A 23,406-nucleotide genomic window follows, 5' to 3' on the forward strand; every position below is an offset into this window, starting at 1 on the left:
GTATTGAAACATTTATTTATGTAAGAACTAATGAACAGTTTGTGCTTTCTCTGCTCCTTTGTTCCTCCCCATCTTCAACGTGTTGCCAAGTCGTATATACCTTTCAATACGCTGTCTGCCATCCACTCTTCGTTCACCGATTGCAGCGCTTGGGTCTTGGTTTCTTGTCGTTCCACGACTTGGGGGCTTGGAGCCTCCACCTTAGTCAGTCTCTGGCGATCGAACGGTGCACACCTGTGTTAGCGGTGTGTTTTTGGTAAGACAGCGTCGAAGCTGTAAAACGGCGACGGTGAAGTAGAAGACGCGCGAAAGAAGAAAGAAAGAAGCGACACAGCAACAACACAAATTGAAGAAGCCACTCTGCCGGGCAGCTACATATTTACGCGTGTGTGTGTGTTAGTGTGTGCGTGCTTAAATCTATGAAAAGTGAATAACTAAAACGAGCTCAAAGCTACAAAAGTGTGTGCGTAAAAGAAAACAACAACCACAACAACAAAATAGAGTGTTTTCTTTATCTCTAGAAGAAGCAGCCGCAAAAGGTAATAATGTAAAACGAATAAATGATATTTGCGCGTATCTCTCTCTCTTACTGTGTGTACGTGTGTTTGTGTAGAAAAGCAAAAATATATGCGGTTGTGTGTGCCTATGTACAGCGGCAACAAAAACATCAAAAAAACTTTCTTTTTTTCGCGCTACCTTTTGGCTGTAACTTTGTTTTTGTGTCTTGCGGCTTTTTTTTATTGCATTGTTGCTGTTGTTGAGTTCCGCCGCTATGGAATTGGTTGCAAATTTTATAATTTGCCCAGTGTTTGTTGCACCTATTTGCTGGCCAATTAACGGGCCATTCACTGCAAAAGATATGAAAAAGAATGTGAATAAATTGAAATTTTGTGGAAGCAAAGAAAAAAACGATTAATAATAAATCACAAGTATAGCAAAACTGCAGAAAATGAAGAGAGAGACGCAGCGAGACTCTCCACTCCTAGCCGGATATGCTCCACCGTGGTCAACCTGTCTACCCACACACACACACACAACTTCTCTCCCTGCCTGCCTGTCGCCGCAATGTGATCTGGCCTGTTCACTCTGCTAAATTGCCAAGAGCGCTCGCCCCTTCCACTGCCTACCCCCTGCTGCTCTACTCTATGATACTCCCCACTCAAGTGTCCCGTTCCAGCATTTAATACTGTTACTTGTGCCATTTTGCGCGCACTTGTGCCAATTTTGTGTGCAGCAAACAGCAGCAGCTGCCCCTCCCCTCCCTCCATCTTGTCCACTGCTTGTCGCTTGATTTTTGCTTTTCGATAATTTAAAGCTAACATTCCTTCAAGCCACAAAACCGCATTTCTGGCAAACCTCTTTGCTACCTCCACTCCACTCCACTCCAATCCCAATCCTTCTCCATGCTGCATGGCTGGCTTTCGGATATCTTCAATTTGTTGTGCCTCTCCGTCTGTTTTTTGCAGTTTTGTGTTTTGGGTGAAATTTGTTCCATTAGTAACGTTGCTTATGTGCAAAAACTAATTGAAAATATCGTGCAATAGAAAGAGAAATAAAAAAGGAAAAGGAAAACAATAATCAGAAAACATCAATCGCAAAAAGCTGGTGAATTGGCGAATCACATGATTAATGGCAGTGTTTTGAGGTGAGTCTGGGAGGTAAAAGAAAAATGAAAGAAGAAATTTGTGGGCAGGGTCTGTCTGAGATGAGCATTCTGCCAACTTCTTTAGTATTATCTGAGATGAAACTGCAGACTTTTGCGCGAATGCAAAGTCACAAGAAGAGTCTTATGCAACTCTCTTTCTCTCCACTCTCCACTCTGCACTCTCCACTCTCCACTCTCTCACAACAAAAATATGAGGGTTGCGCAACCGAAAAGAGCACCAAAAAAACCTTTATGAAAATTCCATGAGTCATTTAACCCGAGAAGAAGATGAAAACATAACAAAAACTAATTACCGAGTGCAACTTCCGTTGGGGTGTTAAAAAAGTCTCGAAAAGAAAGCAAATCTGGTAAAATACCTACGGATTTGGGCAGAAGAGAGGAACAAAAGAGAGGAACAGAAGAGAAGTTAAGCCAAAACAAGCGCCAGCGTGGGCGAATCATTCATTGGAAAAGTCGTAGCAGCAACAGCAGGAAAATGATGAAATGGAGTCATTTAATGACAAACGACGACAGACACAATTCCAAAGCAACAACAACGCCCACGAAGCAACAAATTTTGTTGTTTGTTTACAAGAAAACTTTCTATTTCATTCGCGCTTCTCCATGCGTACCCGTTAACTTCTTTTCAAGGTTCCACACGAAAATCCCGAAAACAAGAAAGAGGAGCCGGTCGCAAAGGGTCGAAGATGGGGATACCCTTTACCTTACAGGGATATTGATTTACTTCTCAGGAATATAGAGACCAGAGTGCAAGATGTACATTTTACAGATATCAATTAATACAGAATGACAGACGGGAAATGTGCATAGGTTCCCTCCTTAGTCAGATTCTAGCATACCCTCGCTGAGGGTATTGTAAATACAAAGTAAAAGACTGCCTAAAATCGGTCTCTGGGCATGACTCAACCCCATGTTGCACATGTTACCGGCTCAATCCGGTCGTGTCCGGCTCTGAGATCACGTAGCAGAGCAAAACAAAAAGCCAGCAGCCAGCGAACAGCAACCTTTACCTTTCCTTTCCTTTGCTTACCTTTGGCTTTGCGCTGCTCTGGCTTTGACTTTGCCCCCCACCGCCCCGATTGTGGCCGCTCCTCTGTATGCCGCCTCGATGCTTTCACTTTCCATCTAATGCACGGCACAATTGCTTTTGCGGTCTGCGGCGGCCTGATCTTGTTTTGGCTTCTGATTAGCAGCGACTCGAGACACATTCGGTAATCGTTCGTTAAGCCCCAGCCCCAGGATCGATTAGAGATCATCGCATGGTAATGGCTTTTGGGGCATCTACATATGGATGTAGATATTTATGTACATCCGAGTGGTAGACACATTTGTGTTTTTGGCCTGGAATTTCACTTTTGCTTTTGCTGACACCTCGAGATTGTGCTCCCAAAAACTTTCGCTGCAAACCAATTTCTGTGCGCGCAGCAGTCGCTGGACATCAATCAAAATTAGCATTTCAATCAGCTGGAGATTGCAGTTAGTTTTTTTGTTGAACGAAGCCCCGAGACTTTATGCAATCATCGAAACAGCTAAACTGTTGCTGAAAGTATTTCTGTTTCCAAAAGTATTTACATAAGCGTGGGGCCAAGGGCCAAAAGCAATTGTAGATCACTCGGGGGACACATATGGCCTGGTGCTAACCTCACTGATGGAATGTCTGCTAATGCTTTTCTTTTGGCACTTTGTACTGGCAGCAACAAAAGACTCAAGCCACAAACTTTAGAATATTTTTATTAACAATTTATTCTCTCTCTTGTGTTTATTTTGCAGCATAAATCTGCATGAGGAGAGCAGCAAAATGCCACCACAAACTACAATTCAACAATAAAACAATCTGAAAAAAAAAACACATAAACAAACCACACAGAGAGATTGAAAACCCGCAAAGTGTGGCACAGAGGAGTTGCAGGAGAAGAAAAAGGAGGAGCCATTGGATTTATGCAAAAAGGCGACGAAAGCCACAAAACTTAACAGAAAGTAAACAATCGAGTGGCAGAGAAGGCGACGGCGACGAAGACGAAGGCGGTGGAACAGTCCACAGAGGTGGCAACTTCTCAGCGTTAGCAATCCCCAACGAATACAACAATAGAATGCCAAGAGACCATCGACACATGATGGCCATGTGGCTGGCATTGCTGCTGCTGCTCATCCAAACAACAGGTAAGTGTACAGAGTGGAGAGGGGGGCATACAACAAAAGAATTTCACATTCAGTTAAGTTCAGTTAATAAATTGAACCAAGGGAACAAGCAGTCAGCCAGCCAACTTTCCCACTGGGAGAGGATGAAAGTTTCCGATAGCAAATTTGAGAATTTTTAAAGACAAAGCCTACGATATTACCAATACCCAGAACTATTTGAATTGATCAAAAAATGCCCATCATTTCCATGGAATTCTGAGCAATAAAAGAGCATGAAAAAATAACATAAATTCTCCCAATGCTCCGCGTGTACGTGTGCCGTCGATGAAGATGCTCCGACACGGCTCGTACGTGCCTCGTATTTAGCTTCTTTTTGTTTTGTGTGTTTTTTTTAGAAAGCTTGTGCTTGCTGCATAATTTATTAGGCGTTACTAAGAATGCGCATAGGTTCGGTGGCTCGTTTGGACTCGTTGCAAATGGAAAACTGTGCCAAGCGTAATGAAGTGCACAACGAGACTGTACCTGTGTACTCTATTTATCTGTCTGTGTGTCCGCTTGTCTTTCTATCTGCACACCCGCACAGTTGTGTTCAGTTGTTGTGGGCCAAGAAGTTTGTTAATTTTTTTTGCCACTGAAATACGGGTTTGACCCACTCTGCGCTGTCGCATGCCTCTCTGTTGATTTTTGTGTGTGGGGGAAATGTCTCAAAAATGTCTCAAAAATCCATCACGAAACTGGGTTGTCTGCTAGACCCGATACCATCATCGCAGCGCTTTGATCCGGGGTGAATCATGGGGTTTACTTTGGTATTGCACAATCGCGATTATTCATGCCGCGATTCATTGGACTTGGGTTGGGTTTTTTCTTTGTTTTCTTTGTCGCCTTGCCAAGTGCGTGACGTGCGTAAAGTCCAAGTTAATTAATGTTTATTATGACTTGAGCAGAAGCGGCTTGATAATCGGCAAGCGTTCGCTGTATTGGTGATTATATAATTTTAGTTGTGGTAAAATGCAAAGGTTATTAAACTGCTGGCAAAGGGCAGGGTAAAGCCATTCTGCTATAAGCTATGCCTTGGCTTTGTTACAAATTAAACTGAGAAAAGATTTTAACATGCAGAGAACACCCTTTTGTTGTTCAAATAACTTTGTTTAACAACAAATACATATGCATTCTAGTTAATCATTTGTATTTGCATTTAATTAAAATCCAACATTTCCCATGCAAGTAAATTCCCTCCCCAATTAAGAGCCATACCCACCGTGTGCTTTGTGGAACGCATTCCACATGCTCTCCATGCATTCCACATGCTCTCATGCACCGCTTGCTTGTGCATACCAATGGAAAGCTGCTGCCAGCAGCCACAGCACTTGCCATTAGGCAGCCACTGTAACCGTTTAATTGCGATGAGGGTGGAAGGGGGTGTGTGTTGGAATCAATTAAAGCTAACTGCACTATTTACTGGCCCATTTGAGGCAGCAGCACACACTTGTGGCTGTAACTGGAACTGCAACTGGCACTGGGGAACCTTTCATGCAGCTAATAAGCCTTTCCATATCCAAATGGAATTTACATAAAGCCGCCAACAAGGCAGCGGCTAAATTGGGTAAAGTGAAAAGATGTGAGAGCAGCAGCAGCAGGCAGCAGGGAGTAAGACTTAATTAAAAATAATCTTCACTTGAGTTATGGACTTACAGAAACAGAAGACGAGGCAATGCCATGGTAACAGTTATAGCCCCATGTAACGGCGTTTTTTAGGGGGCCGGACCGTCGATATTTGTGGAACTATAACGAAGCTTTGCTACGGAACACCCTGGAAAAGTGTCAAAGAAAGCGCCATGAGTTGGCCTTTTATTTTCCCGAGTCATGGAATCAGTCAATGAAAACAATCGATGGGCTGGATGGGAGCGATGGGAGAGAGATTGGCTGCCATTCGATGCGCGGTGCTGTTGACACTCTAACCCATTGACTTAGTGCTCGCTCTCTCTCGCTCTGCCTCCCTCCAGCTCTCTGCCTCTCTCGTTTCGCTGCCAACTGTTAAGCTGATTACATTTTCAGATTAGCTGCTGCCATAAACAATTTTTCCTGCACATTTTTGTCAGTATTTTCTTTTTTTTTTGGCACAATGCTGTTACATGGCCCACTTGCTGCAAAGAGAGTGCCAGAAGGAGAGAGAGGGCTGGTGGGAGAAACTATAAATAATCAAAAAGCAAAAGAAAGAGCCAACAAAAATTGTGTCTCAATGCGCCAGAAGAAGAAGCAAAGAAGCCGCCGCCGTCGTTGCCGTTTTGCAGGCTGAACAAAAATTTATCGCTTGAGTTTTTATTGGGTCAAGAGGCAGGTGGAGGTTCGTTTGGCAGGTTTTTTACTTGGATTTAGCTGGATTCTTGGCGGGCTTCGGGGCGCTCATGGAAGTACCATGGAATGTTGATGCAATTAATTTCGTGTATGAACAGGTGTGCCGGCGTAATCCATAATGAAGAATATGTCGATGGGATGAAGCGCTCTTCTTTCTCTTATTTGATTCGATAAAAGCTTCCTCTCCCTCTCTCTTCCTTTCGCTTTCTGCAGACCACATGCTGCTGCTCTTTCGCTGCTTCTCCGCTCATCTTTCGTTTTCAATTAACGTAAACGTTTCGCCACCCCCGCCAAGCCCTGTCGCGGCGACCATTCAATCGAAGGCGCGCGCACTGCCTGAGCTTGGAGCCAATCAAAACACGAAACCCAATCCCAGATCCGTGGCAGTATCAATAACTGCATACGTACTTTCCCTTTCCCGTGAGAAGAGAGATGCGCTGCGCGGCGTTTCGTATAGAAGATGCCCAAAATTGTACAATGAAATTCGGCACAACGAAAGTTGCACACACCCAAAAGAGAGAGAAGAAAAAGGGGGAGGAGAAGCAGCAGGAGAAGCAGAAGGAGAGGGAGAGAGACACAACAATTGGCGCAGGTAGACGGAAAGTAACAGCGCTGTGCCCGCAATTTATCTCGTTTTTGGGCTTCATGTTCGTTCTGCTTTAATGGGTTGTCCTGGACCGAGGCCATACAAGTCTCGCAGAGAGTGGGAGCGGGAGAGGCACAGATAGAAACCCTTTCATCTGGCGGCGTTGACAATCAATGGCAATCAATGAAGATACTCTGCTGTTGCCCCTTTCCCTTCAAACCGGTTCGCATTTGGAAACGCTTCTGGCAGCCGCACATTCTCACATTCCTACAGCAGCGAGTTTTATTTTTGCATAAACAAAAGACTTGGACAACAAACTGGCAACAGAAAGAGAATTTCTAACCGAATTTAACAGAAAGAAAAAATATTTTAAATTCTGTTGCTGGTTTTTAAGTTCTAAAACAAAAAGAAATGCTTTGAATTTACAATTTTAGTAATTAGAAATCATTAAGTAATTGCTTAGGAATTTGTTTAAATATGCGACTTTTACTTAAAACAATTTTAAGAACTCCACAAAATATTTATCAGCAAATATTAGCCACAAATTTCCAACAGCTAGGCCAAGAAAAAGTTTGAAAAACAAATAGGCACATACAAAGTTTCGAAAAAACAAAAAGAAGCTCGAATATCGAAGTGTAAGCTGGCAGGTAAATTCACCGTTAAATGGGTGCAGTTAGCTGGCACGCACGCACGCACACACACACCTGCCTGTATCTGGGCTGACGGGCCTGGCATGACACAATAAAGCCCACGCACACAAACACAGAGAGAGAGAGAGAGAGAGACACACAAAGCTACAGTTGGACAGCCACTTTACCCATTTCCACTATTTGGCACGCAGTCCAGAAAGTAGCCTAATAAAAAGAGACACAGAAAGCTAAGACAGAAAGCCAAGACATTCAAACAGATAGAAGAGTTTATGTTGTACATAAACAGCTATAGATTCTTTTTATATACGGAGTGGCAGCCGGTTCTGTTGGTCACTTGTTGTAGATTTATATTTGAGGCAAAACACAGATGCGGATACACACAGAACACACACACACAGCAACAGCAAAGTCTCTGCCGCAGCGACTTGAACTTGTCACAGACCATTAAGACCATATTGGCCGGCAACTTGTTTCCGTTTGGTGGCGGCTACTGTGGGTACATTGACACAGTTTCATTTCGGTAGAAGCATAGAGACAGAGAGAGAGAGAGAGAGAGAAATGGAGAAATGTAGCGAGAGAGGGAGAGCACAACTTATCAATCAATAAAACTCTCAAGCACAGCCTGGCTCTAAGCTAGTTGGAACGTGTTTTTTTTCGCCTGAAGGGGCGTCATTTGTGTGCCAGTTCTTGGCCAGGTTCTGTTCTGTGCTGTTCCATTTTTGCTTGCACTTAAAATGTGATTTTTAATTGTTCAATTAGTGTAGCGCCCCGCACTCCGCGCAGCAGCAGCCAAAGCTGGGTTACTGACCCAAGCAGCGGCACGGGAAATACATGGAAACTTTGCACGTCACAAGTGGCAGGGGCAGGGGCAGGGACAGGCACTGAGGCTATGACTGTGGCACGACAAACATTTCAACTATGCGCCGTCGCATTCTTTATCCCAGGGAATCGTGCAGATCGCTTATCGCCTGCTAAATTGCAGCTAGTTATAGGCTTACAATCTGGTTGCTTGTTCTTGGACTCCAACTGGGAATTGAGACTGGAACTGGGCTCTGCTTGGGGTCTGTGTCCAGGGCCATTAGTCCCGCGAGTCTCTCCATTGTTCTAGCTGGCAGTGGAATGCGTTCTTGTTGTACCTCTGCTTGCCGCACTTAATTAAGCAGCTCTTTGGGGGAATTAGATTTTACAAGTGGCAGCAATTAACTCGGGGATAGCAGCAGCAAACAGCCCTCTCTCGGCAGCAGACCAGCCCGCTCCATTGATATCGAATACGAGGATGGCCGCACATTTTGCCAGTGTTCATTTTTCCCTGAGTTGCAACAGAGCGCATCCAGTGGCTGCTGCTAATAAATTTCCCTCTCTCCTGCTGCTGCTAATAAATTTCCCTCTCTCCTGCTGCTGCTAATAAATTTCCCTCTCTCCTGCTGCTGTCTTGGATTTTGGCTTAGCCATGGACCCGCCAGGGGGAGCCGCAGTCGCTGTGGAGCGTAACCGGCAGTGGCAACAGCAATGCAGTTCGACTGCAACCGGCTTTGGCTTTGGCACTGAGTTTGAGTCTGGGACTTGGCTTTGACTCCGAGTCTGTGCTTTAAGGCGGTTAGATCAGAGTCGACTTAGACCTTGATTAAGGTCATTCGCTTTTGCAAGAAAACCTTCCACAGGCTGCCACCATGTACACTCGCAGAAAAGGAAAGCTTTAGGGATTATCTCCAGCACTCCTATGCCTTCGATTTGGGCATAGCTAAAGCCAAAACACATGCAAAATGCTAAAATCAAAGGCCAAACGTCATGGTCAAAGCCGCACGAAAAGCGAAAAGCTATAGAAAATCAATTTTTCAGTGAAATTTCACTACACCACCAAAACTTCAGTTTGCGTCTCAAGTGCAGTGAGAAGTGAAGCCGAAGTTGCGTTTGGTCTTGGGTCTCTGTCTTGGGACTTGTCTGCTCATTCGTCTTGCTGTTAATTGCTGCTCATGCATCTCAGACCAGAGAGCCTTGAAGGCTGGAGCAGCCACACACATTTCAAGTTCTTTTCAACACTCCAGAGGAGAGGCTGCTTGCTGCTCCTCCATCTGTCTGTCAAGTGTGGAGTTGCGGCTGGGAATTTCCTCTATTTGCTTTGCTAATGAAATATCTTCTACACTTTACTTCTTGTGGCTGCCGCGACTTTCCTTTGTGGCTCTCAGCTTTTTGTTGTTGTTTATGAGCCCAAACACAACGAAAGTTTGTGGCCAGAATGTGGATGTTGCCCCGCAGCAAATCAATTAGCACTAAATCAAATTTTAAATGCCGCAAACTGGACAACGCCCTCAGAGAAGATTGGAACACAGGTCAGGGCTTGAGACGCAGATTAGAGCTGGCTGGGGAGAGGCTCTTGAGGCGTGGCTCACAAAAGAAATCTTTGGCTGTATTTATGACTCCAAAGAGCCAGAAACAACTGAGCATAAAAGCTGCAAACACACACAGCTCGGGCCTAGATACATTTAGAGATATATTGTCTGAGTTGGCTTTGTCAAAAGAGCTGAGGAATATTTCCTGTTGGTTATTGTCTGAGAAATGTGAATGCTTGACCAAAGGCTGCTGCTTAAATGTAAAGATTAATCTGTCGAATGCAGAGATTCAGAGACATAAACGCTGGCGCTTTGTTTAAGCCAAAGTCTGCCTTTTATTCACCAATTTTCTATGAGTTTCGAGCCTCACAAATATGAAAACTTATGCCGGAATTGCCTTTACTTTGTGGGCCTAAGCTGCAGGCATTATTTATTTATAATTATATAAATGCAGGCATTTATTTGTGGTGAAAACATGACAAATGTTATTGTTGCATAATCAAAGCTCCACTTCCAGCTGCTCCTCCTCCTCCTCCGCTCTGTGTCTTGGGGCTGGCATGTCGTATGCGTAATGGCTGCCTGTACGTGTGCCAAATGTTGTAGTTACTTATGAGCATTTCGTCAGCAATTATCCACGCCAGCTCCACATTTGGCCTCGGCTTGGCAGTGTGTCCGTTGGTGGCCTTTTTTGGTGCTCGAAGTGCTCGAAGTGCAGCGAAATAGAAAGTGATTTTCTGTCGTCAATTTGGCGGCGCTGAAAATTGCCAATTTGCTGGAAGCAGCAGTTGGAGTAGAGGCTGAAGTTGTAGTCTCGAATCGAGCAGCCAACTCGCTGTGCCACCTCCCCACTGCCACGTCCCTTAGCCTCTGCCTCTGCCTCGGCCTCTGCCTCTTGTCGTGGGCTGAGGTAGCGCCTCAAATTAGTGTAGGCAAGCGCCTGGAACTAATGACGTTGTTGCCTGCTGTCTGCCAGTACGATTATCCGTTGCCACAGTCTCTGAATTGTCACACAGCCGAGGGAGCATTCAACCCGGCACATAGCCTCGAGAGCGAGCCACAATTGGAGGAGTTTTACTTTCATTTGTAGCTGGAGCAGCAGCCGTGAAAGTGCAATTGAATTTTTGTGATTCATTTCAAATGTGTTTGCTGCACATTTACACACAGCCAACAGCCAACAGCCAAGCATGGGCAGGGTCTAGTTCCAGTTGCATGTCCCAGTCCATGTCCCAGCTCCACTCTTTCTGACCATTTCACAGCCTGCGGGCGGGCAATCCAGACTCACTTTCATCCGCACAACTCAGTTTTGGCATCGATTAAAAGTGAAAAAGAAACGGCCAGGCGAGGAAAGTGAAAACTGAAAACTGAAAACTGTGTCTCTGGAGCGCATTTGGCAGCCACAAGGAAGCGCTAATTATATTAAAAGCAAATGAAAAACAAAGTAGAAAGTGAAACAAAGTTATTTTTGTTCATATTTCAATCAGAGTTTTGATCCCGTTCGAGGCGGAGTGAGCGACAGGTGAAAGCGAGACCCCAACCCAGAGCCAGACCCACAATTGGGCTAAGCCTCAATAACTAAACGTGTTCCGGGGGGGTGCGGGTTCTGCGGCGTGTTAAAGTGTGAATTGTGAGCCCAGCACTGAGCACAGATTTGCGTACACATTTTGGGCCACAAACTGGTTGGCGGCACTTTAAGCGGAGATTGAAGAGACAGAGCAAGATGGATAGGTTTTGGTTCGAGTTCTTTTGTGGCCATAGAAAGCCAGCAGCAGGCACATAAATCTCCAGAAATCTTTTCGGGCGCAAAAGAGCTGTCAAATTGGTGAGCAAATAAGAGCCAAGGCTCTTCGTTCTGTTCAGTTTCGAGTAGAGTTTCGATGGGAACTGCAGAAGGCAGAACTTAGACAAGGAAGAGCTGATCTAGGACTGATCATAGATGGCATTTCGAGTGAGTTTTCAGGCTGTGTTTAACAGAATCTGTAGGCCTCGGGCTGCCATTTCATACTGCCGAGAATCACTGAAGATTATTGGCTCGAATCTGGCGAGTCTTTTGCCAGCGGAAGTGCTCGAGTCGTAGCAATCGTTGCTTAAATATAGATTTTGGGCTTTGCTCATTAATCTGCCATAGCCAGAGGAGAATATGATGAAAATCAGCGGCAGCCAGACGCAGAGGCGGAGGAAAATGATGAAAATCAGCAGCCAAAGGCGTAGGAAAAAGATCAAAATCAGCGGCAGCAGCAGCCACAGGCAAGCAGCAACTAGATGCCACATGCCACATGCCACTACAACTAAAGCCAACAACTACAACGACAAACAGCGCTCATCAGAGTACGATTCCAGCACGATTCCAACACACACACACACAACAGACGATGTCTTGGCATCTTTTCAACGCTTGACGTAGCAATTTGTGAAATTCTTCCCAGCTCAAAGAGCAGATCCAGCTGTGAGTTGGCGCTGCGAGCTGCGAGCTGCGAGCTGCATCTGTGTGTGGAATGGGCCTTCACAATTGTGACAGATGTGCAGGCAGGCAGCGAGCTCCAAGTCCACAATTTTGAAGGCAAAACCCAATGAAATTACACATGGAAAGAGAGTGAAAAGAATAGGCCCCAGAGCAGCACAGGGGGAGGAGGAGTAAGGGGGGCACACACTTGACATGGAAAACAAATGATGCCTGCAGATGGAATGGAAACTGATCTTGCAACGGGCCTTGCCTGGGGGCTCTGCAAATGCAAATGAAACTCGTTGAAAATGACAAAGCGAAGACAGCAACAGATACACCCGGAGAGAGGGGTGCGGGGTGTGGCAGGGTGAAAAGTGAAACCAGCAGTGGGAAGGTTCTTTGATGAATCAACTTTTCTCCAACGATTTGTTGCTTCTCTCTCTTTGCAGGGGCGCAGCACGAGAGCATCTCCCAGATCTCCCCCAAGTCGAGCAGCCAGCGCAATGATCGCCTGAGCATTGAGAGCACCATTGCGGACTCCATCAATGGCCTGGCGGAGAGCCAGTCCACGCTGCAGCAGGACCAGGACCAGCACCAGGACCAGGACAATGAGAACGAGACGCGTGCGGAGCGTGTGGAGCGTTCGGCGTCGCCCATTCTGCACGAGCAGCACCACCAGCAGCAGCTCGGACCACCTGGCAAGGCCCACCTGGGACCCAACGATGTGAACTACCGCGAGGATCAGCAGAAGGATGTGTCCGCGGGCAGATACTTCCACTACAACATCAAGCCCACGGGCACGTACGACGGCCAGGAGGAGCAGCCCGAGCAGACGCAGAGAACCAGAGCGGGGAAGACGTTAACGGGGAGCAGCAGCACAGGCAGCAGCAGCAGCAGCAGCAGCAGCTTGGAGCAGTCTTTTTTAGGGGCGGGGGACCTGCGACCGCTTACGTCGGGGTCCCCGCCCATCAGGCCGAGCCCGAGTCCGAGTCCGAGCAGTACTGCCACCTCGGGCACGGCGAGCAGTGCCACCCAGGCGCCGCATAGTCCCCGGCAGAACGGCAACCCGGACATCCAGGACATCATCACGGGCATCGTGAAGCTGCTCAACGGCAACGTCAATGTCCATGCCAACACGCAGGGCGTCGTCCGCCGCCCCTCGGCCAGCAGGATCAACAACCGCGGACCGCCGCGCATCTCGGAGACGCAGAATCTGCCGCCCATCGACTACGAGGCACAGAAGCCGGGCACCTCCATGCGTCCGCCGCCCTACCCCTTCGACCGACCGGAGCGGCCCTTCATCACGGGCGTGCCCATCCCCGAGCAGATTGTGCCGCTGCGGCCGGGCTTCGTGAGCAATCGGCCGCCCTGGTACCGCAACAAGCCGCGGCCGCCGATCACGACGAGCGTGGGTGGCAGTCGTCGCCCGCTGCCGCAGTACAAGCCGCTGCCAGCGCCGCAGGTTGTGCCGCAGGTGGCCCAAGAGCCCCAGCAGCAGTCTCCCGCGTTGCAGCAGCCGCTGGAGGACGCGGTGCTGCCCACGGACACCACCTACGACTCGGAGTTCTCCAACGAGGATGCCAATGCGCAGTACATCGAAGTCTCGGACCAAGACACAGATGCCACTGGGGGTGGTGGCGAGGTGGAGGATGAGCTGCCGCCGCCTTCCACCTCACCCAATCCACCCTCGACCACGCCCACAGCGCCCAAGAAGAAGCACAAGCCGAAGCCAGAGAAGAAAAAGCAGGAGCAGCAGCAGCCAGTCGATGGTCTCTACACCACCATCGTGGAGACGAGCTCCGTGGTGCACACCGTCTTGGGTGGCATGTCCTCCGCCAGCTCCTCCGCGTACGTGCCCATGCCCATGGACAGCTCCGAGGGCCTGGACTTGGATCCCTCCACAGAGGAGGTGATCTTCATGACGGCCAATCGCACGCCCGGACTGGAGACGAGTCCCAGCTCGGCTCTGAGCAGCAGCAGCAGCAGCAGCAGCAGCAGCACGACGGCCACACCGTTGCTCGCCATTGAAACTTCCAGCAGCAGCAGCAGCAGCACCTCCACCACGAGTTCCACCTCCACCTCCACCTCCACCACTTCCACCTCCACCACAACCACCTCAACCACAACCACCACGAGCGAACAGCCGCCCAGTTCCAGTTCCAGTCCCAGTTCCACTACCAGTTCCACTGCTAACACAAGTGCCACACCGCCTGCCAATCCCTACCATCCCCGACCCGGCATCGTGCTGGACGATCCCGAATTCAAGCCAGGGGGCCGGCCGCGCCCCGCTGCCGCTGCCGTGCAGCCCAAGCCGCCCATACAGCCCACACGACAGCAGCTGCCGCCCGGCTATGGCGAGATCTTCGACGTGACACTGTCGGCCATTCAGGGCCCGGGGCCCAAGGGCAGCGGCTCCAAGCAGACAATCAACATTAAGCCGTACGGAGGGTACGGCGCAGGACAGGCACAGGGACAGGCACAGGGACAGGGACTGCGGCAGGATGACATCATTGTGTCGGCAGCAGGTGACGATGGCTTCGTCTCGATCGATGGCAAGCGCACTTACATCAATCTCTTTGGTGATCCCACAGATGCGCCCGCTGGCAGCGGCACAACACCAGCGACACGGCTGCCACAGCTGCCACAGCTGCCACAGCTGCCAGGCTCAAGTCCGGGAGTGGCTGCCTCGTCTCCACCCGCGAATGCCGTCACTCAGAGCAGCGGCGGCTATGTGGTGCCCGAAACGGAAGTGGTGGATCTGCAGGGACAAAGTCAATCCACGGGAGCTGCTGGTGCCGGTGCCGGTGCAAGTGCAGGAGCAGCCACAACAAATGCGGGACCCACGCGGCCGCACTATCGCCAGCGTCCGACGCCGCCGCCTGTGCGGATTGACACGTGCATCGTGGGCGATGACTCGACGTGCGATCAGGCGCAGCACGAGCGCTGCAAGACGGACAGCGGCGTGTCCAGTTGTCACTGCAGGCCAGGTGAGGATTTGCTGCCCACTCAAGGACTTTCCCGACTCACATTTCCCTCCCCCCCACAGGCTACTCCCGTCGCAAGCATCGCGAGCCGTGTCGCCGCGTCATCTCCTTCCATTTGGGCCTGCGCGTGGATCGCATCTACGAGCATCGCATCGTGTGGGATCACAAGCTGATGGATCGCCACAGCGAAGCCTTCGGGCAGCTCAGCTACGAGTCCATTAGAGCGGTAAGCAGCAGGCGCAGCGCAGCCAGAAACAAGTCTAATTGTGTGCCCCTTCCGCAGCTCGACTCGGCCATGTCCATGACGCCCCTATTCGGATGAGTTTATGGAGGCCAAGGTGAACAATATCTATCGCGGAGATCCCAATCTGGGTGGCAACGGCGTCTACGTGAACATGACCCTAAAGGTGAGCGGAGAGTCCCAACGATAGCCCAGCCAAAAGACTCATTTTGTTGCCTTCCAGCTGGACGAGAGCGTGGAGACCTTGCGCCCGAATCTACGCAGCGATGTGCAGAAGCATCTGCTGGGCGTGCTGCACCGCCGGAACAACAACATTGGCAACTCCGTGCTGTATGTGAGCTCGCCCGAGGGCGCCGTCTCGCCGCTGCAGGATCTCGACGAGTGCCAGTCGCCGGAGCTGAACGACTGCCATCCCGGCGCCACGTGCAGCAACACTTGGGGCAGCTTCCGCTGCGCCTGCGAGGCGGGTTTGCGCGATCCTTGGGCCGATCAGCCGCAGCGTGCGGGCCGCGAGTGTCAGGCGTGTCTGGACTCGTACTGCAACAACCACGGCAGCTGCAGCTACAGCGACGAGGGCAGCCAGCTGTGCACCTGCGACTCCAGCCACTACGGCGCTCAGTGCGAGATCGATGGCGAGGTGCTGGGCGTGGCCATAGGCGCCTCCGTGGCGGCCATTGTCATCATTGTCCTAACACTCGTTTGCCTCATCATGTGGTCCCGTCGCTGGCAGCGCGAGCAAAAGAATGCCATGGGCTCGCCCGTCTTCGGGTACATGAACACGGCGCCCCTGAAGTCTGCCGCGGGACTGCCGCAGGCGGGCTACCAAGTGACGCTGGAGGACCGCATGCGCTGGGCACAGATAGCGGATGTGATGGCCCAAACGAATCACTACGGGGTGAGCTGCGAGTTGCCTTAAAACCGCTCCAAATCTCTAAGTTGTTTCGCTTTGCAGGCGGAGCCCATTGGACCCACGCGTCCCTCCTCGGCCATGTTTGCCTACCCCAACCTGGGGGCCATGGGCATGGGCATGGGCATGGGCACGCTGGGCGGCATGTCGCTGCAGAGCACCATGCAAATGCACCCGAGCGCCAGTCTGGCACCGCCAGTGCCATTACCCAGGTAGGAGCACAGACCCTTTCCGGTTGCCTTTTCTTATCCCTTCTTTCACTCAGAAGACTTGGCCTGGGCCCGCGCTCGAATGGCATGCGCACGCTGGAGAACAGCAGCTCCAGCGAGGAGGAGGATCGCGCGGACTTGCTGGGCCGCAACTTCCAAGTGCCACGCCCCAAGAGTCGCAGCAATGGCAGCATAGCGGTGGGTGCCAGCCTCCCTTTAGCTGCTGCCTCAATTGAAACTTAAATTTCTCCCTCTGCAGAACCAATCTGGCATCTATTACGATGTGGACTACGAGCCGTCGGGCAATGGCATTGGCAACAGCAGCGTGGATCATCTGTACGGCTCGCAGAACCAGTCCGTGACGCATTCCGCGGGGAACAATCACATGCCCGGGCCACAGGGCATACCCATGACCACCTACACCTCCGGGCGGGCGCCCAGCAGCTACTACATGAAGTGACCCCACGCAGCACCCGCCACCCGTTGGGACTGGATCAGAGCGCATCCCAGCCAGCCCAGCCAGCCCAGTTAACCCTGTACATAGGCAGCAACTCCCTCCCCTCCCCCCCTCAGTGTAGGTTTAGTGTAGGTTCCCGCGCTTTGGCCTAAAATCAATTTCCACTGCAAGTCCCCGCGGCGACTGCAGCTGAGATGCGATTTTGTGTCCTGCCCCCCCTTAGCAGCATGAGAAGCGTAGACTTAGCCTCGATTTAGCACAACAACTAATCATTAATTGTAAACTTTAAACTTTAAACTAAAACTAAACTTAAATTATTGAAGTTGCAGTCAAAAACGCATGAAATTAGCCTTAGTTTGTAGCTGTATTTAGTTTGTGTGCATGTAAATAAATGAATAAAAGACCTTAGTGTTAAATGAAACTCGAATTTGTTGTTAAAAGTTTGAGGAACAGCGCAAAAATCGCTGCCAAAGTTGCTTACATTTTCAGGCGCTCAAATTGTGCCGCCCAGTGCTTCAGAAACTGTAACTCGCTGCAGCCTATAGTTGCAGCTCGCTTTAACATGTGCTATGTGCCGGGCGCAACAGCTGTTTGCTATGTGGCTCGCTCTAACGCATGCTTTAAGCTGGGTGAAACTGCTGTTAGCTGTGCGAGCGGGACAACTAGTGAGCTGTAAGCAGTGCTGTAAAGTGCTGTTTGTACACAGCAGCAAAGGGCGCGAAGTTTCAAAATAAAGGCAGGGAGTTTCTAAGAAAAACTGTTTGCGCGCGTAAAAGTCGTTTTAGTGCTTAGACTTAATAAATAAAATGCATAAAAAGTGTGAAAATACTTGGATCCACTTCGGCTAGGATTATTTATAGTTTCTGCGTCATTAGTAATCGAGGGGAAGCCTCAAATCCGCTGATGATTTATGAAATTTCACCGCTCACGTCCGGAAAAGAAAACGAGAGGCACTCCAATTTATGGCAGTCTTGGAGCTGCTCTCTCAGGTTTGGTTCACACGCACAAATACACTTGCGGCCAGAATGCTGAAGAAGCAAATGAAAATTATTTTCGGGGCGCTGCGCATGCGTGTGGCAGGCACCGCGAGGGCCCTTGCGCAACCCAAAAGATGATGGGGTTGAAAGGTGTCGCCCCCCGGCGGCTATGCCCATAAACAATAGACAGACATACTTGAGCTCGTTACGGCAGAGAGAGAGGGCGGCTGAGAGGAGTGAGGATTGGTGTGGGGGGGAACGCCCCCCCATTATGATTTTGACAAGTCGACAACTGAGCTTAGCAGATCATCATCAATGAATTGCGGGGCTATTAGCAGCGGAACGAACAGACCAGCTGTCGAAGTTCAATGCCAGGTCCGAAACTTATTAATTAATCAACGGCTGGACGTGTGGACGTGTGGCTGTGTGGCTGTGTGGAAGTGTTAAAGGTCGTGGAGCCCCCCGCTTGCGGCTCGCCCTTTGAGTGCCGCTAATGGCGCTGATTTAGTAATTATCTTAAGCGCTGTGACTAGTAGCTGCGACACCGCTGCTCCGTTTAATTGCAATTAATTTCGCATCTCGAATTTCGAATTTCGAATTTTGATTTGGCTTTTGATTTGCAGCTTTAAATGCTGCTTGACCCATTTTGGCTGCCACTCTTTTGGCGCTCTTTTTGCGCATTTATTTATAACTTTTTTCGCTGGGTTTTATTCGCAATGACGCTGCAATCGATGCCAATCAAATCACGTATGTAGATGGCTGCCATGCCGATCCGCGTCGTGCCATGGCGTGGCCATAAAATCGGCCCCAAAACCGAAATTCCATTTGCTGCGATTTGTTGGCCACTTTTTTGTGCAGTTTACTTGATTTTGTGTGCACCGATTGAAGCTCGTTACGGGCTGATATTATGTCTCTAGCTAGCACCCAGTTAGCCCTCAGTTCGTCAGACTTGCGGCAAGGGCAGGCCACTGCTGGCAATGTGCAACAAAGAGGCACCAAACCCACAGCCATAAACACAATTCGCACAGAGCCAGAGACTGCTGGCTGCTGGCTGCTGTCAGCCTTTTGGTGTTCCAGTTAGCCACATTGTTGCGTCTTCGACAAGCGGCAATGACAATGCCAAAGCCTGTCGTTTGCGGCAGCAGCGCCAGCCGCCTCCATGTGACGTGTGGCAACGTGGTCTTGGTGCTGCTTGTCGTTTGTCATAATTGGGCGCGCGTGGTGGATGCGCTTCCAACTTCCTTGTTGGCATTGTTGCCGCATGTCAGCACCGTTTGTCTTGCCCGCAAATGGGCAAACAAAACAGCAACAAAAACTATCCGTAGAAAATCTACAAACAACGGTTGACAAAGCGCAGAAGATTGACAAAAAGGCAGTGGAATTTTTGTGGCGGATAAGGAATAATTGAAGTTCTTTTCAAATGGGAATTTTTGTGGTTGAAAAAGCGTTAAATATTGGCGTTCAAGTGCGTGGGTTCGGGTAAGCTTGAGGCGCCATTGGAGCTAGGAATATTTGTGAATATTTGAACATAATTATGGCCCCATATTTATGGGCATTTAATTAGGTTTTCGTTAAGGCTTTCGGCATCACACCCCGTACCTTATAGTGTGCGACATATGATAGAATTTTGAATGTACATTTCAAGAGACAACAATCGGATTGTAGGCCTGAAAGAGAAGCTCTCTTGCTCATACTTAGAACTCGCATTCGATGGCCCAAAATATTTTTAAAGAATCAAAGAAAACACCAATTTGGTGGCAGAACTTTTATAATTTGAGCGCCACAGCTGCAGCTCGAATTGGCAGAGATAAATCAGGAGTTTGCAAGAAAATTGTATCAGCTCTCACCGAATATTTGCTTCGTGCTGTTAGAATGAGTATTCCCGAAGTGATAGCAACTCAAACTTAAAGTTTTCCATCAATTTGAATGTTTCTACAACTCTTTTAAGCTGAATTGAAGTCGCAGCCACGAATATTCCCCTACTCACATGCCTCGCGCAAGTTGGCAAGTTGGGAAGTTGCCACAAAAATGAAATCAACTCTCTCACGTGTCATTACATAAAGCAGAAGCAGTGGCAGTGCCTTCGAGAGTGGGAAAGTGAGCTAATTGGTGCTGCTGGAAGACTGGGCAGCAAATGAATGTGGCGCTGAAAGAGTTACACAGACCCACTGGCAGCGGGGATAGCCTAACCGGAACGTTGGTGGCACTTGCAGGCGGAACTCGTGACAAGCTGCAAGTGCAACCAGCCACTGGCAGGCGGCACTCCGCTGGGACAACACAAGGGGGAAGTCGCAGTCTCTGGTCTCACTGCAATAAAAGCCCATAAAAAACAAGAGTTGAATGAATTTGCGTATTAATGAGCAAAAAGACAGTCAGAGGCATTCGCACGCATGCCAATGACTCAATTGTTGTTGTGATTTAGCCACTTGGTAGCTGGCCACTTGGACGCAGGCTTCCCCACCGCCCACCTGCGCTGACAACACGTCGCTTAATCATTCGCAAGAGCGACAGCGAGGGGCAGAGAGAGCGGCTGCTGATGTTGTTGTTCACGAAGCACGGTGAAAGGGGATCTCACGTAATGCGGCTGCATCTTCTTTTGCCCCCGGCCAGCAGCTCGTATCGATGGGGCTGGTCCGATTGCGCAACATCTAATTGTGTGGCAGGAAGCAGCCGAAGATGTGTCTCCCAGGAAGTTCCGCTGTGGCCAAAAGGCAAATGGCAAGCGGCAAATGGCAAGCGGGTGGGTGCCACCAGTCGCTCCTCTCTGTTGCCCAATCGCTTGGCCAGCTGGCCAGTCTGCCAGTCCCCCCATGATATGACGTTTAATTAGCAATATTTGTCAAAGTGCTATAACAAGCTGCGCAGACAGGTCCCAATTCAGCATTCCAGCTGGCGAGTGGCATCATCCGTGAGCGGCGCTAAGCGGCAGCTTAAGTACACTGCCGCAAAAAGGGGGGAACAGTGCCCGAAAGTGCCCGAAAGTTCTTGGCAAGCAAATGAAGAAGGAACTCCCTCGCTTTCCGCTCCCTTTGCTGTCTGCAGACTTACTTTCTCCGACTCTTTGGCTATATTTGCCGCTGTGTAGCAATGAGGAAATCAAATTGGCAGCGGGTGCAGCTGCAACTCCAGCAGCAACATTTTGGGGGGAACTTTTGGCTACGCAAATTGGAATGCGAGACCTCTGACTGGCTGGCTGTGGCTGAGCTCCACGAGATACTCGTCTTGCGTAATGACCAACTGAGCCACTGAGCCGGTTTCAGCACAGATCCAGTATGCTGCTGCCAACTGTAACTCTCTGCAAGTCTGCAAGTCTGCAACTCTGCTCAAAGGACGACTGGGGCGTGATCAATGTGCGGCGTCTCAGCAGCTTCTTGCTTTTAATGCTCATTGCAACAGACTTTTGCTTTGGCTTTTGCTTTGTTAATCAACTTTAATACCATTTACCATTTACCCAGAGCCGCAGCCATGTCGGAACGACCTTGGCTGGCAGACTGCGCGATTGCCTTCTGCCTCTGTGCACATCTTTGGCGCCAGTTCGCTCCGCCACCTGCTGCTTAATCCGCCGATCCGCGGGACACGCACTTTCAACTCCGATTAATCGATTCGAGCATTGCATTTAAGCTGACTAAACGCACCCACCGCTGCCAATTGGCTGCTGACTTGCCTGACTTGCCGGACTTGCCTGCTCCGCGGAGTGATGCAACTGCAAATGAAATCAATTTACGCTGCCGCTCCGGAGGCTGCAATTAGCCATTGGTTCATTTACCATGGATGTGGGTCAACATCATCGCCACGCAGCTGGAGCTGGAGCTGGACTGGTGCTGGTGCTGCTGCTGATGCCGTGGCAACAATGACATTAACGTCAACACTTGAGGTGCGGGCACCTGCTTGAGACCACGTAACGAATTGGGGCAGCGCCAAGTGGCACAACTGAAGAAAGCCAAAAGCAATTACAAGCGCAATCTGTCGATTGGGGAGATGACGACGATGAGGCCGAGGATGACGTTGCAGACTTATGCCGTGGAGGCCATTACTCCTCTCCATTTCATTTGGATTAGGCCTAAGACGAAGCCAGGGGAGAGCGCTTGCCTGATTGAAGGTTAAGCGAGTTGCCTCTATGGCTTATTGTTCGCGAGAGCTAAGTGGCAGATATTTCTAGTTGCAACAGCGCTGCCGCTGCCGCTGCAGCAATGGGGCGTGCTTCACTTGAGTGTCAAGAAAATGCCAACAAAAAATGGATTCAAATATGGAATGTAACTACGATTATATGTAATTCCCAAGCAAACCTTTCTCTTAAGTCAATCCGTTAATGCTTTGCTTTCATCCGTGAGCCATTTGCCAGGCAATTGAACACGCTTCCTGTCCTAGCCATGAATGGCTAAGTGAGGCCAGAAACCTGTATGCCTGGCAGGCACGACAAGGTACTATATAACCTACATATACATATATTTATATGTGTAAACGATAAACGTTCAGATCAATAAAGAGATGCCGTAAATTATGCAACTGGGTGAGCCAGGGACGACAGCAGCGAAAGGTGTTTTCCAGTGGGTCCAGCCAAGCAGCCATCCTCCACCACATCTTCGACTAAACTCGATTTGCCACAGTCCCAGTCCGTCGCCCAATACGCTGGGCACGTTTCGGGAATTTCAATTTCATTTTTGCACAAACAAAAAGAAGCACAAAGAGAGCCAAAGACGAAGAGTCGCAAGCATGAAGAAACTATACAAGGACGTCTCGTCGGATAAATGAGGGAAACGTAACAATGCTGTCAGTAAGTGCGAGTGAAACAACAATCGAGTGTGCGCCTGAAGCACTGAACTCAAAGGGAAATGACACGAGGAACGCTGCCGACGACGAGACCTCCTTATATAGTTTCTTCATGGTCGCAAGCAGCAGAAACAGTTGGAACTGGGAGTCGAAGTCGAAGTCGCAGTCGAAGTCGTAGAGCCTGTTGCACATTCTTCATTATTCGCATATGTATTGCTGGTTGTTGTTTTTTCTTTACCTAATTTCGAGTTTCTTTTGGTTTTTATAAATTGGTTTAACATGTCGTTGTGTCTTCGGTTTGTTGCTTTCCTTTTGCAGTTTGCCGTTCCTGCATTGAAGGCCGTTCGCCTGGCAACTGCCAATTCGAGCGTCGTCTGCCTCCGGCTCCTCCTTCGGGCTGTGATGTAACTTCTGGTCTCTGGTGTAGAGTCTGTGGTGTGGTCTTGTCCGTCGCATTCGATTTGTGCATATTATTTACGAGGCATTCGGAACGTCTCAAAGGGTCAGAGCTGTAGCCTCTGCCGAAGTGCTTGCTGTGAGTCCGTTTCTCGAGTGTTAATTGCAGTTCAAAACAGTTGCTCTTTCGGTATATTCGGTGCTTTTGGCGCATTTATCAAAACCTAATGTCCAAAACTATTTAGGTGTTCATAAAATGCCAGCCTTATTACCATGCTAAAATGTACATTTGGCCCCCC

General features: G+C 49.4%; 1 protein-coding gene and 1 long non-coding RNA gene across 3 annotated transcripts; both read left to right on the forward strand.

Moving 5' to 3' along the window:
* The first annotated feature begins 143 nt into the window (after nucleotides 1-143).
* LOC117892223 lies at nucleotides 144-3,622 on the forward strand. 2 transcript variants are annotated; one of them, XR_004648710.1, is made up of 3 exons: nucleotides 144-256; nucleotides 1,467-1,645; nucleotides 3,437-3,622. It is a non-coding gene; the product is annotated as an uncharacterized LOC117892223 (long non-coding RNA). The 2 variants fall into 2 exon arrangements; XR_004648709.1 differs by having other exon boundaries at nucleotides 195-539.
* LOC117892216 (mucin-5AC) lies at nucleotides 3,623-17,381 on the forward strand. Its single transcript, XM_034798316.1, is given in 9 exon segments — nucleotides 3,623-3,826; nucleotides 12,616-14,691; nucleotides 14,758-15,153; nucleotides 15,213-15,376; nucleotides 15,434-15,457; nucleotides 15,459-15,557; nucleotides 15,615-16,510; nucleotides 16,564-16,705; nucleotides 16,767-17,381. Coding segments are annotated over 9 exon segments (4,068 nt in total). The 5' UTR covers nucleotides 3,623-3,756; the 3' UTR covers nucleotides 16,968-17,381.
* Nucleotides 17,382-23,406: the final 6,025 nt, after the last annotated feature.

This window comes from Drosophila subobscura, chromosome E (genome assembly GCF_008121235.1).
Source record: "Drosophila subobscura isolate 14011-0131.10 chromosome E, UCBerk_Dsub_1.0, whole genome shotgun sequence".
Taxonomy (NCBI): Eukaryota; Metazoa; Arthropoda; class Insecta; order Diptera; family Drosophilidae; genus Drosophila; species Drosophila subobscura.